The 13,035-nt window shown below is 45.4% G+C and overlaps 1 protein-coding gene across 1 annotated transcript; it reads right to left on the bottom strand.

The window, feature by feature from the left end:
* Positions 1–6,465: 6,465 nt before the first annotated feature.
* On the bottom strand, positions 6,466–11,194 carry PCBD1 (pterin-4 alpha-carbinolamine dehydratase 1). The gene is made up of 4 exons (XM_057735709.1): positions 11,100–11,194; positions 8,391–8,522; positions 7,806–7,886; positions 6,466–7,036 (listed from the first exon to the last, which is right to left on the bottom strand). The coding sequence occupies exons 1-4, from the start codon at positions 11,100–11,102 to the stop codon at positions 6,938–6,940; spliced, it is 315 nt and encodes a 104-aa protein (XP_057591692.1). The 5' UTR covers positions 11,103–11,194; the 3' UTR covers positions 6,466–6,937.
* Positions 11,195–13,035: the final 1,841 nt, after the last annotated feature.

The raw sequence follows: 13,035 nt of genomic DNA, 5'->3' as shown, positions 1-13,035 counted from the left end.
ACAATACTGTGAACAATTATCCCAACAAACTGCACAACCTAGAAGAAATGGAAAAGTTTGTAGAAAATTACAGTCCACCACAAGTCAATCAATAATGTATAATTTACACAGACTGACCACTAGAAGTGAAAATTAATCTCTAATAATAAAAAAAAGAAACTTACAGCAAACAAAAGATCAACACAAGATGTCTTCACTCGGAAATTACATCAAACATACCAAGAACTATACGGATACTTCTGAAACTCTTATAAAAGACTGAAGAGGACATAATACTCCCAAAATCATTCAGTGAAGTGACAATCACCCTGACATAGGAAAAAAATCAAAGACGCCAGAAAAGAGAAAATGATGACTATACATGGAAAAATTCTCAACAGAATATTAGCAAAACAAATCCAAAACACATCAGAAAGATCATACACCAAGTTAAAGGTGGATTCATCCCAGGCTCAGAAGGAGGGTACAACATATGCAAATCAATCAGATGACATGATAATAAACACAGAAAATCCTAAAGATGCCTCCAGAAAACTACTAGACCTAATCAATGAATTTAGTAAAGTTGCAAGATACAAAATTAATACAGAGAAATCTGCGTTCCTATACACTAACAAAAGACTAGAAAGAAAAATTCAAGAAACAATCCTATTTACCACTGCAACAAAAAGAATAAAATACCTAGGAATAAGCATCCTTAGGGAGGCAAAAGACCTGTATGTAGAAAACTATAAAAATAACTATACTACCCAAAGCAATCTACACATTCAGTGGAATCCCTATCAAATTACCAATGTCATTTTTCACAGAACTAGAACAAAAAATTTTATCATTTGTATGGAAACACAAAAGACCCCAAATACCCAAAGAAATCTTGAGAAAGAAAAATGAAGCTGGAAGAATCAGGCTCCCTGATGTCAGACTATACTATAAAGCTACAGTAATCAAGACAGTATGATACTGGCACAAAAACAGAAATATAGATCAATGGTACACGATAGAAAGCCCAGAGATAAACCCATGCACCTATGGCCACCTATCTATGACAAAGGAGGCAAGAATATACAATGGAGAAAAGACAGCCTCTTCAATAAGTGGTGCTGGGAAAACTGTACAGCTACATGTAAAAGAATAAAATTAGAACACTCCCTAATACAAAAATAAACTCAAAATGGATTAAAGACCTAAATTGTAAGGCCACTATAAAAATCTTAGAGGAAAAAATAAATAGAACACTCCTTGATATAAATCGCAGCAAGATCTTTTTTGACGCACCTCCTAGAGTAATGAAAATAAAAACAAAAATAAACAAATGGTACCTAATTAAACTTAAAAGCATTTGCACAGCAAAGGAAACCATAAACAAGACAAAAAGATGACCCTCAGAATGGGAAAAAGTATTTGAAAATGAAGCAACTGACAGAGGATTAGTCTCCAAAATATACAGACAGGTCATGCAGCTCAATATCAAAAAAACAAACAACCCAATCAAAAAATGGGCACAAGACCTAAATAGACATTTCTCTAAAAAAGACATACAGATAGCCAACAAACACACGAAAAGATGGTCAACATCATTAATTATTAAAGAAATACAAATCAAAACTACAATGAGGGGTTTTCCCTGGTGGTGCTGTGGTTAAGAATCCACCTGCCAATGCGTTTGAGCCCTGGTCTGGGAAGATCCCACATGCCGCAGAGCAACTAAGCCCATGTACCACAGCTACTGAGCCTATGCGGTGCAACTACAGAAGCCCACATACCTAGAGCCCATGATCCACAACAAGAGAAGCCACCGCAATAACAAGCCTGCTCACCGCAATGACGAGTAGCCCCCCCCCCACCGCAAATACAGAAAGCCTGTGCGCAGCAACGAAGACCCAATGCAGCCAACAAATAAAAAATTAATTAAAATAAATTAAAATAATTTAAAAAACCCTACAATGGGATATCACCTCAAACTGATCAGAATGGCCATTATCAAAAAATCTACAAATAAGAAACACAGGAGGGAGAGTGGAGAAAAGGGAACCCTGTTGCACTCTTTCTGGGAATGTGAACTGATACAGCCACTATGAAAACAGTATGGAGGTTCCTTAAAAAACTAAAAGTAGAACTAGCATATGACCCAGCAATCCCACTACTGGGCACATATTCAAAGAAAACCATGATTCAAAAAGACACATGCACCCCAACGTTCATTGCAGCACTATGTATGATAGCCAGGATATGGTGGCAGCCTAAATGCCCATCAACAGACGAATGGATAAAGAAGATGCGGTACGTACATACAATGGAATATTGCTCAGCCATAAAAAGGAATGAAACTGGGTCATTTGCAGAGACGTGGATGGACTTGGAGTTAACATACAGAGTGAAGTAAGGCAGAAAGAGAAAAACAAATGCTGTATTAACTCATATATATGGAATCTAGAAAACTGGTACAGATGCTCTTATTTGCAAAGCAGAAATAGAGACACAGACATAGAGATAAAATGTACAAAGGGGGAAGGAGGGTGGGATGAATTGGGACACTGGGATTGATATATATACACTATTAATACTACATATAAATTAAATAACTAGTGAGAACCTACTGTATAGGACAAGGAAATCTACTCATTGCTCTGTGGTGACCTGAATGGGAAAGAAATCTAGAAAGGGGATATATTTAAATATATATATACACACACACACATATATATATACACAAACACATATAGCTGATTCATTTGCTATACGGCAGAAACTAAAACATTGTAAAACAACTATACTCCAATAAAAATTTATTTAAAAAAACCCTAAAAATAGTCATCATATGATCCAACAATGCCACTCCTGGACATACAGCTGGAGAAAACTCTAAATCAAAAAGATATATGCACCCCAATGTTCACAGAATACTTATTACAATAGTTAGTACATGGAAGCTATCTACATATCAATCAACACATGAATTCATAAAAAAGATGTGCTATATATAGACATACAGATATATAGATATGTGTGTATCTCTCTCTCTCTCTGCACAATGAAATACTACTCAGCCATAAAAAAAGAATGAAATAATGCCATTGGCAGAAGGTGGATGGTCTGAGAGATGAGCAGAAGAGTGAAGTCAGACTGAGAAAGACAAATGTCATATGGTGTCACTTTTCTCTGCAATCTGAACTATGACACAAATGAACTTATTTGCAAACCAGAAACACACTCACATACATAAAAAACAGATCCATGATGACCACCGGGAAAAGGGGGAGGGAGGGATAAATTATGAGTTTGGGATTCACAGCTACAGACTACTATACATAAAATACACAAATGTGCAGGGTTTTACTGCAGAGCACAGGGAACTCTATTCAATACCTTATAAGGAACTATACTGGAAAAAATGACAAGGAATAGCTATACACTCGTTTAATTGAATTGCTTGGGTATAGACCAAAACGAACACAACATTGTAAATTGACCATACTTCAATCAAAAAACAGAAACAAAAAAACCAAACCCCAGGAAAAAAAGGTCATACACCACGATCAGGTTGGATTCATCCCACGTTCACAAGGATGGTTCAACATATACACATCAATCAGCACAACACAGCACATCAATCAAAGAAAAGCCAAAAACCATATGATCATTTCCATCGACGCAGAAAAAGCAGTTCATAAAGTTCAACACCCATTCACCATAAAAACTCTTACCAAAGTGGCTAGGGAGGGAGCATCTCTCAACATAATAAAAGCTATTTATGACCAACCCACAGCCAACATAATACTCCACGGTGACAAGCTGATAGCCTTCCCACTAAAATCTGGAACAAGTCAGGGATGCCCACTCTCACCACTTGTATCCAACATGGCAGCGGAAGTCCTACCCACAACCCTCAGACAAGAAATAAAAGGTATCCAAATTGGAAAGAGGCACAGTTCTCATGGTGTGCAGGTGACATGCCCCTATGCATAGAAAACCCTAAAGACACCACACAAAAACTACTAGCACTGAGAAATTCAGCAAGGTAGCAGGATACAAGACTATATACAGAAATCTGTTGCATCTCTTCACACTAACAATGAAATATACCAGAAAGGGGACGTGAAAAGAACAAAACAATCCCGTTTCACATCATATCGAGAAATAAAATACATATAGGAATAAACCCAACCGAGGTGATGAGAGACTTATAAACGCTGACGAGTATAAATCGCTGATCAAGGCCACCAAAGACGATTTCAAGAAGTGGACAGCTATCCCATACTCTTGGAGTACCCAAATTAGTATCGTTTAGGTGACCATAGCACCGTAAACCAACTACAGATTTCATGCGATCCCCATCAAACTACCCTTGACATTTCTCACAGAACTAGAACAAATAATCCCCAAATGTATAAGGAACCATAAAGGACGACCCAGAATTACCAAAGCAATCCTGAGGTCAAAGACGCAAGCTGCAGCCATAAGTCACCCAGACTTCAGACGATACTACAAAGATACAGGAACCATAACAGCATGTCGCTGGCACAAAAAAACAGCCACACACATCAGGGGAACAGAATCGAGAGCCCATAAATAAACGCACACACCGACGGTCACATAATCTTTGACACAGGAGGCAGGAATATACAATGGAGAACAGACAGTCCCTTGGGGAAAGGGTACTGGGAAAGCCGGATAGCCACATGGAACCCAGTGAAGTTGGAACACTCCCTCACACCACACATGAAACTACACTCAAAATGGCTTAACGACTTAAATGCAAGATATGACAGCATCAAACTCCTAGAAGAGACCATCAGGCAAAAAGCGCTCCAGCATAAATTCTAGCAATGTTTTCTAAGGTCAGTCTCCCGAGGCAATGGAAACAAAAGCAAAACTAAACAAATGGGACCTCAAACTTATCCTCTTTTGCACTGTAAAGGGAACCATACACAAAACCAAAAGATAACCTACCAAAAGACTAGGAGAAAATATCTGCAACAGGGTGACGGACAAGGGCTTCATTTTCAAGTGATGCCACCAGCTCATACCACTGAATACCAAAACCACAAACAACCCAACTTTAAAAATGGGCCGAAGATCTTGACATACAGTTCTCCAAAGAATACATACACGTGGGCAACAGGCACATGAAAAGATGGCCAACATTGCTAATTATTCAAGAAATGCAAGTCAAAACTCCAATGAGCGGTCACCTCACACCAGGCAGAGTGGCCATCATCAAAAAGGCTACAAATGATAAATGTGGGAGGGGACGTGCATAAAAAGGAATCTGCCCACAGTCTTGGTGGGCATGTAAACTGGTGCAGGCACTACGGAGACGAGTATGGAGGGTGCATAAAAAGCTGAAAATAGAGTTACCATGCGATCCAGCAATCCCACTTGCTGGGCACGTAGCCGGAGAAAACTCTAATTCGAAACTATACAACCATCCCAATGTTCAAGCAGTACTATTTACAACAGCCAAAACTTGGAAGGAAACTTTATGTGCATTGACAGATTTATGCTTAAGGAAGATGTGATACACACAGACACACACTCATGATGGAATATTAGTCATGACAAAGAATGAAATAATGACATTTACATCAAATGGATGGACCTAGAGATTATCATACTATTTGAAATCAGACAGAGATCAAGAAATATCATATGATACTGATTACATGTGGAATATAAAGAATAGTACAAATGAACCTATTAAAAAACAGAAACACTTATACCAATGAAAAGAAAGTTATCGTTACTATACAGGAAAGTGTGCAAGGGCTAAATTGTGATGAACAGATACACATTACCACATATAAAATATATAAATAACAAGGATGTATGTAAAGCAGAGTGAAATATCTTCAATATTTTGTAATCATCTTGTGGCAAAGTATAAAAAAGATATATCTATATATGTGTGTGTGTGTGTATACTTGTACTCATACACATATATATGAGAATCACCTTGATTTACACTTGAAAGTAACACAACAGAGCAAATGAACTATGCGTCAAGTAAAAAAAAAAAAAAGAGCGCGCGCGCGCGAGAGAGAGATCTCCACGTTGGATCCTGCAGGCCAAGAAGAAGGTCTAGTCGTAGATCCCACCACGTATATAAGTGTCCAGCTAACCTTTATCTTTGTTCAAGATGTTCCCTCAGTCACCTCTGCCTCCAGAATCCTAATCAGGTCTTCGAGGCACAACTGAAATGAAGCCTCCTGATCCACCCTTGTGAATCACTTTGTGTTAGTTAACATTTCTTATCTTTGCATCTGGCGTTAACTTCATTCATGCTGCCTAGTAACAGTTAACTATTTTTCTACTTATTTCCCTTAGACGATAAGGAGCTTAAAGACGAGGTGCTCTGGTCCCCTTTCCCCATAGTGCCCTGAACTGTCTTGCACAAACTAGGTACTTTAAATGCCTGTTGCCTCCGAATTGAATTGACGTGTGGAAAAGAAGATTCCAGAGGCCAACTGAAACAATATTTTTATTTGAGGCATAAAAGCACACGGGTTTCTGTCACATAGGATGAGAATGGCTTTAGGGTTCTAGTTTCTAAGATAAGACCTTGTTTATCTTTGTCAGAGTTTCTATCACAACTTCTTGGGAAATGAATCAGAAAGGCAGCAAGACACGGCCTGGAAAGAAAATCATTACTGTTGCTGGGAAGTTGTAAAGAAAGGGAAGAACTTATTCAAATCAGTGTACATGTCGCAGAGCCCCAAGGAGGACGAGAGTGGTGTGGGGACAAACAGTCTACGTTTCCAGTCTTGGCAGTGATGCTGGCCTCTCCTGCCACAGCAAGGATTTGCCCCGAAATGGAAGCAGTGGGGTCGACTTGGCCATTCTGACTGCACCAACATCTCGGGGCTACCCTGTTCCCTCTCTGGATCCCCAGTTCAGTCCTTCCCTTTCCCCAGAAGAGCTCAGAGAGGAAGGGCAGGGTCTATGTCATGGATACTGCTACTTGCTCGATGAAGCTGGCCAGGTTTATGTCCCGTTCTGAAAGGCCCGCACACTCATGAGTGCTCAGGGTGATGTGGACCTGCAACAAAACCAGAGATTTGGGGCCAGCTGATTCCACCGACTGCACCTAAGAGCGGGAGGGAGTCACCAGCTCCTGGGCTCAGCCACACTAAGAAGAGTAAGCAGGCACTACCGTCTCTCCCAGGGGCTGCCTTCCTGATGAGTCTTCAAGGTCAATGCAAAATTGTCTCACATTACATCTCCGTAAACACTGGTGATTACAGCATAGGATAAAAAAGATCCAAATATCAAGAGCAACCTAAAAGCCAAAGACAAGACCCCAAACCAACTCCAGCTCCTAAACACTGTGCATTAACAGATCATCTCTTCCAGGCTTCATGTTTTCAGAAAGAGTCCAGCATAGCTCTTGGTGCATGGCAGGCATTTAATGACTGTTTCCATTCATTCAGCACACAGGCTGATCTCCTTGGTGTGCATGGGTATTCTTAGTTCAAGTTTATTACTTGTTCATTCTTTCATACCTCCAGAAAATGTCAGCTCTTTACAGATGTTAACAATGAACATGCCTGGTTCCCACAGCCTTTCCTTCCTTGGGATTTGCCTCGTTAATGTCTACTTTAACCACAAGTTATCTCACCAGTGTTTCAATTTGCATTTCTTTAATCTGCAGTGAGACTGAATATTTTCTAGGGGTATTTATGTCGGTCCTAGGAAGGAGATGAAAGGAACAGGAGTGGACAGTGGACCTATGGGTGAGGAGGGCCCACAGGGAAGTCCAAGGAAGGGGCCTTCAGAATGAGCTGGAGTTCTAGGCATGTAACACTCACCTTGTTGTACACGTTAAACCATTCAGGATGGTGGTCCAATTTCTCAGCCTGCAGGGCCACTCTCGTCATGAAGCCAAAAGCCTGTTTAATGGAGTGAGACCCAGGTTAGTGTTCTGAGAGAGAGGACTGCTGGGACCCCTTTTATGGCCAGTGTAAGGCCCAGATGCAGGAGGATGGCCTTGCTCCCTACAAGGTGACCCTTCTAGCTTTCAGCATTCTGCCTAGCACCCTGCCACTGGTTCTGAGGCGGTCCTTCTGCAGGAGGAAGTCTTGTTACCAGGACCACTAACAAGGTAGAAACCCCAGAGAGCTTCTGCGTCTAGGCCAATCTTTGGGTTATCTACTAAAATGTCTTCAAATGTCCATCTGTTTCCCACTTGAACTGTCTCCTCTAAGGATTGTTTCTAAAAGTTCCAGGTATGGAGAGCCCAAGAACCGTTTCCCCCCCCCACCCCCCTCCAATCCCTGGAGAGGACACTTTCCAAGTAAACCGGCCAACAGGATTTCAGGAGAAGGAACACGTTCTGGTGTGTGACCCTCATCGGTCCCAGTCTCAGGAAACTCTGTCCCACCCTGGTGCCATACCCGATTGAAATCTTTAAAATGGAACTGCTTGAAGATGGCATCCCGGCCTTCCAGCTCGTTCCACCCCACGGCCCGCAGGTTCGGCAGCAGCTGCTCCCGCTCCTCAGCACTTAGCCTGTGTGCTTTGCCAGCCTAAGAGAGTGAAAACACAGGAGACCAAGGGCGCTCGTGTTTTACAGGACAGAAGAGAGGGCTCTGGACCTTTGGGGAAATTTAGCCAGCCTCCACTGGCAGCTCTGGTGACACAGTCAAAGGGCAGCTGGTCTAACACAACAGACGAGGAGGAGGGGCCCTGGCTCAAGCACTGATAGGTTCTTAGAGAACAGAGTCCTGAGGTGTAATGCAAATCACTGGGGCAGAGAAACACTCCTCCCCCACCCCTGCCCCCACAGCCTTACAGAAGGCACCCCTCCATAAAAATACTACATCCCTTTCATTCATGGGGGAGTAAAAGCAAATCAAGCCCCTACTGTCACTGTGTACTGAAGAGGAAACGGGAGGCCTAGAGAGGGGAAATGACCTCCTCCCTGCCCCACCGCCCACCCCTCCCCCAGTCAGCAAAAGCACAGGCATCCTTCTCAAGGTGGGTCCGTGTGTCCACATCTCTGGGGCCGAGCAAAGGAACTAGTGCTTTAAATATGTTTCAGGCGATTCTTAGCCACCCCCCAGTCAATGACCACTGGCACTACCTCCCAGCGGGTACGCCCCCCCGCCCCAATGCTCCCATGCAGCCTCTGGTTCCCAGCTGCCAGGCCTACGTTTCTCAGATTTCCACCTTCTTTTCTATTCTGTCAGCTTGGGAAGCTGGAGCCACAGAACTCAGTCCCCAAAGCAGAAGTAACTTGGCTTAGAGCAAATGGCAAAGCCAGTGCCCCAGCCTATTTTCCTATTGCGCAAAATGCCCTCGAGGCAGCCCAAACTGGCACGATTCAAGCCGTGCGTGGAACCCTCTCTTGGAGAACAGAAGAAAGCAAAGGTCAGTTGCAGCTTCTAGGAAGATCCAGCTGGAGGAGCTTAAGGGATCCCAGAATTTAGGCACCTGAAGTAGATCTACGCAAGGACGGAAAGTGTAGAGTGCTAAATTAAAAGTGAACCTGTTAGGTCTGGGAAGAGAACGTGGGGGAGGTTAATTTAGCTGTCATGAGGCAGCCCCCAAACTGGAAGCCAGGTGGCCTTGGGCCACTCATCGGCCCTGGCTTGATGGGGAAAAGGTACAAGAATTTCCACTTAAGGAATCAGCAAGAGGAGTCAGCAGACACTTTAATAAACTCCACTGTTATTAAGGGAATATTATCTGCATTTTTAAAAGGAGACTTCCTGGAGCAAGTAGGCTTATGACAAGCCTTCAGGTTTGGGGCAGAACTGGAAAAATTAGAGGGCCCTAATAACTCAACCGTTTTCTCCCTCCTGAAGGTGCGGGTTCTCTCTGGACCATTCTGGCTGGGTCTGTCTCCCCTCCTGGGCTCTGCAAGGCCAGGGAGGGCAGTCAAGATCTGCATCACCACCCAACCCCCTCTCTCCTCCAGAGCTGGCCCTGTCTCAGTGGCTGCTAAGCCTGGTCCATGTATCCAGGCAACCGGATGACCACATGGCAGCCAAGGCATCAGAACCCACCACTTACTCCTCCGGCTCTGAAAGGAGTGTGCGGGTGCTAGCAGGCTCCTAAGAGGCGCCCTTTTGTCTTTAGTCTTCTGGAATCCCCCACATTTCACAGCCTGGGGCTGAACTGATAAGCCCCTCTGAGGTCTGGGATCCGAGAAGGGGCAGGGGCGGTGTTTGCTTAGTAAATCACAGGTCAGGCCTGCACTCGGCCTGGGCCTCTGGGAGTGTGCAGAGGGGCTGCTGATTAGCCACGCTCTGCAGCTCTGGGGCCTCAATGCACGTCACAATGTTCACCCACCACCTCCTCCATCCAGCCACAGCCTTCAAAGTGCCCTCCCAGGTGTCACCGCGGTCCCGACTGCTCCTAATGCTTTTGCACCTAACGCTTTTGTTGTTTAGTAAAGGTTCCTGGGTCTGGAAGCTCTTCTCCTTGCTACCTTCGCCTCCCTAGCTGAGCACAGGGCCTGAGACTCCCCTCTGGGAAAGCTCAGTCTGGAGGGCAGATGACCCTGTGCAACCATGTCCCCACTGCTGGGCACGGGCCTCAAACTAGGCACCGGGGGCTGGTTCTGAGGTCGGGGGACAGCACCGAGGGCTTAGCAGAAGCGCAAGTGAGAAGAGCAGTAAAGAGGCAGGCAGAGGCACACGCAAACTCAGTCGCCCCTCCCCTGCACACTCACACAGGCGTGTCCCGCCCGCCCCTACCCCAGCCCCCAACGTAGGACAGAACCGTGCCACCGGGAGGGACTGTGTCTTCGGGCTCACTACGCCGGCCCACCACCGCCCGGAGAAGCCTCTAACCCCTGCCCAGCGGGGCTGAGGCCCCGAGCGGGCTCTGGCCTGGGCTCCCGCCTGGCTGCACCCCGGGCCCGCCACCGCCCCTCTCCCGGCTCCAGCTTCCCGAGGGGCTGCACCAGGGAGTGGGGGTGGCGCAGAGCCCCCGACTCCCCCCGCCGGAGCAGTCCTCGCGGCCGCTCTGCGAAGGCCTCCGAGGGACGGGGACCGGGGCAGGGCCCTGCGCGGGTCCCCGGCTCGCCTCCGCCCCTCCCGCGCGCCCCCGCCTAACCCGGCCGCCCCCACGGCGGCGCGCCCCCCGCACCCCCTCACCATGGCGGACGCGGGCGCAGACGCGGGCAGCAGCAGGTGGCGGCGGCGCGGGCGAGCGGGGCGCCGGGCGCACAGGGAAGCCGTGGCGCGGGGCCGCCCCGGGGCGGGAGCGCGGCCGGCAAGGGGCCGCCCACCCGTAATCATTAACCACAGCCGCGGCTCCCTTCCAGCACTTTCCTCCGTGCGAATGCGGCGGGGAGCTGGGGCTTCTGCGTGTGCACGGCGCTCTGCCACCGACCAGCTGTATGACGCCAGGCGCGAGATTACTTTTTCTTTTTTAAAAACGCCTTATTGAGGAATTGACCCACACAGTGAGCTGCATATATTTAAAAAGTGTACAGTTTGATGCGTTTTGGCTATGTATGCATCCGTGCAAGCGTCACCACCATGAAGATCATGACCGTGACCCCTAAAGTTGCCTCCTCCCAACTCAGACAACTGTAGACCTGCTTCCGTCACTATAGATTAGGTTGCATGTTCTAGAATGCTATGTGAATGGAAATCTCGCAGGTTATGCTCTTTTTATATCTGCCTTCTTTCACGCTGCATAATTAGTTTGAGGGTCACCCATGTCGTTGCACATATCAATAGTTTCTTCCTTTTTATGGCTAAGTAGAAGTTATTTTATAATACTATATTGTAATGGATATGCTTCAATTGTTGGACGTTTGGGTTGTTTCCAATTTTTTACTGTTACAAATAAAACTGCTGCGAACTTTTGCATACCAGTCTTTGTATGGATATATGCTTTCATTTTTCTTGGGTGAATACCTAGGAGTGGAATGGCTAGGCCATATGGCAGATATATGCTTTTAACTTGTTAGAAAACTGCCAAACTGCTTCTGAAAGTGGTCCGACCATTTTACATCCCCACCAGCAGTGTATGAGACTTCAGGTTCCCCTGCACCCTCCCAGGTGCGCGAATACTTGCTATGCAAGTCAGTCTTTTAAATTTTAGCTATTCTAACTGGTGCACAGTGGTATCTCACTGTGGTTTTCATGTGCTTATTTGTTGGGAGCCGTCTGGACAAGCCAATGCTGTGACAAGGTCACCAGGCTCCAAGGAGGACTGCAAGGCGAGAACTCCTTGGAAGGGCATTCGCAAGGTGAATCGCAAGGGAACCGCTCAGCAAAGACAGGCCCCAGACCATCTCCACCCATTTTACATTCTGTTCTTTGTTTCTTTGTAATACTATGCTTACTAGGAATCTTGATTAGCCCAGCATGTTCTTTCCCTCCGAAGCAAGGTTCCCCTGGAAGAACACCCCCTGGGGGAAACTCAGAAATATTTCTAGGAAGAGGGGCACCATTTAGGGAACCAGGAATGAGAGGAGTGTTTAGGTTATTACCACCCACTTCCCCTCCCTGTTTCTATGTCCCCAGGAAAGAACCAGGGTTTGACACATTCTTTCTCCGTTTCTGCCCCACCAAGTCCCCTCCCATCACTCCTTGGTGGAAAAGGCAGGCACCTCAGGCTACTAAATGCTGGAGAAAAGAGAGGTTTGGCTTTTATTGTGTTTTCTTTAAACTTAGGAATGCTCATGATTGCAGCAGGCATAAGTATAGACATAGACATTAGGCATAGGTACAGGTGCTAAGGGCTACAGTTTGCTTAAAATATAAGATTAAGAAGTTATTTACACATGCTTACCTCAGAGTCACAGGGTTTGCAAGCCAAACCTGACGAAAGAAAAACTGGTAGATGCTGAGGGAAGATATGCTCTGTCATAAAAGATTTTTTCTGAGATATGCTTACTATATAAACACACAAAGCTCTGACACAGGCCTCCTTGTCTCTGCCTTGCGCCGACGCCACTCATCCCTTGGGTACTCCTGGACCCTCCGGAGCTGGACTTCAGCACTTATTTGCCAATTGTCAGTCTTTTGTGAATTGCCTGTTCCAATTTCCTGCCCTGTTTAAAAAAACAGTGAGTTG

Source organism: Hippopotamus amphibius, chromosome 5 (genome assembly GCF_030028045.1).
Source record: "Hippopotamus amphibius kiboko isolate mHipAmp2 chromosome 5, mHipAmp2.hap2, whole genome shotgun sequence".
Taxonomy (NCBI): domain Eukaryota; kingdom Metazoa; phylum Chordata; class Mammalia; order Artiodactyla; family Hippopotamidae; genus Hippopotamus; species Hippopotamus amphibius.
The sequence above is the reverse complement of the archived record's forward strand: the minus strand, read 5'-3'. Positions and strand labels throughout refer to the sequence as shown.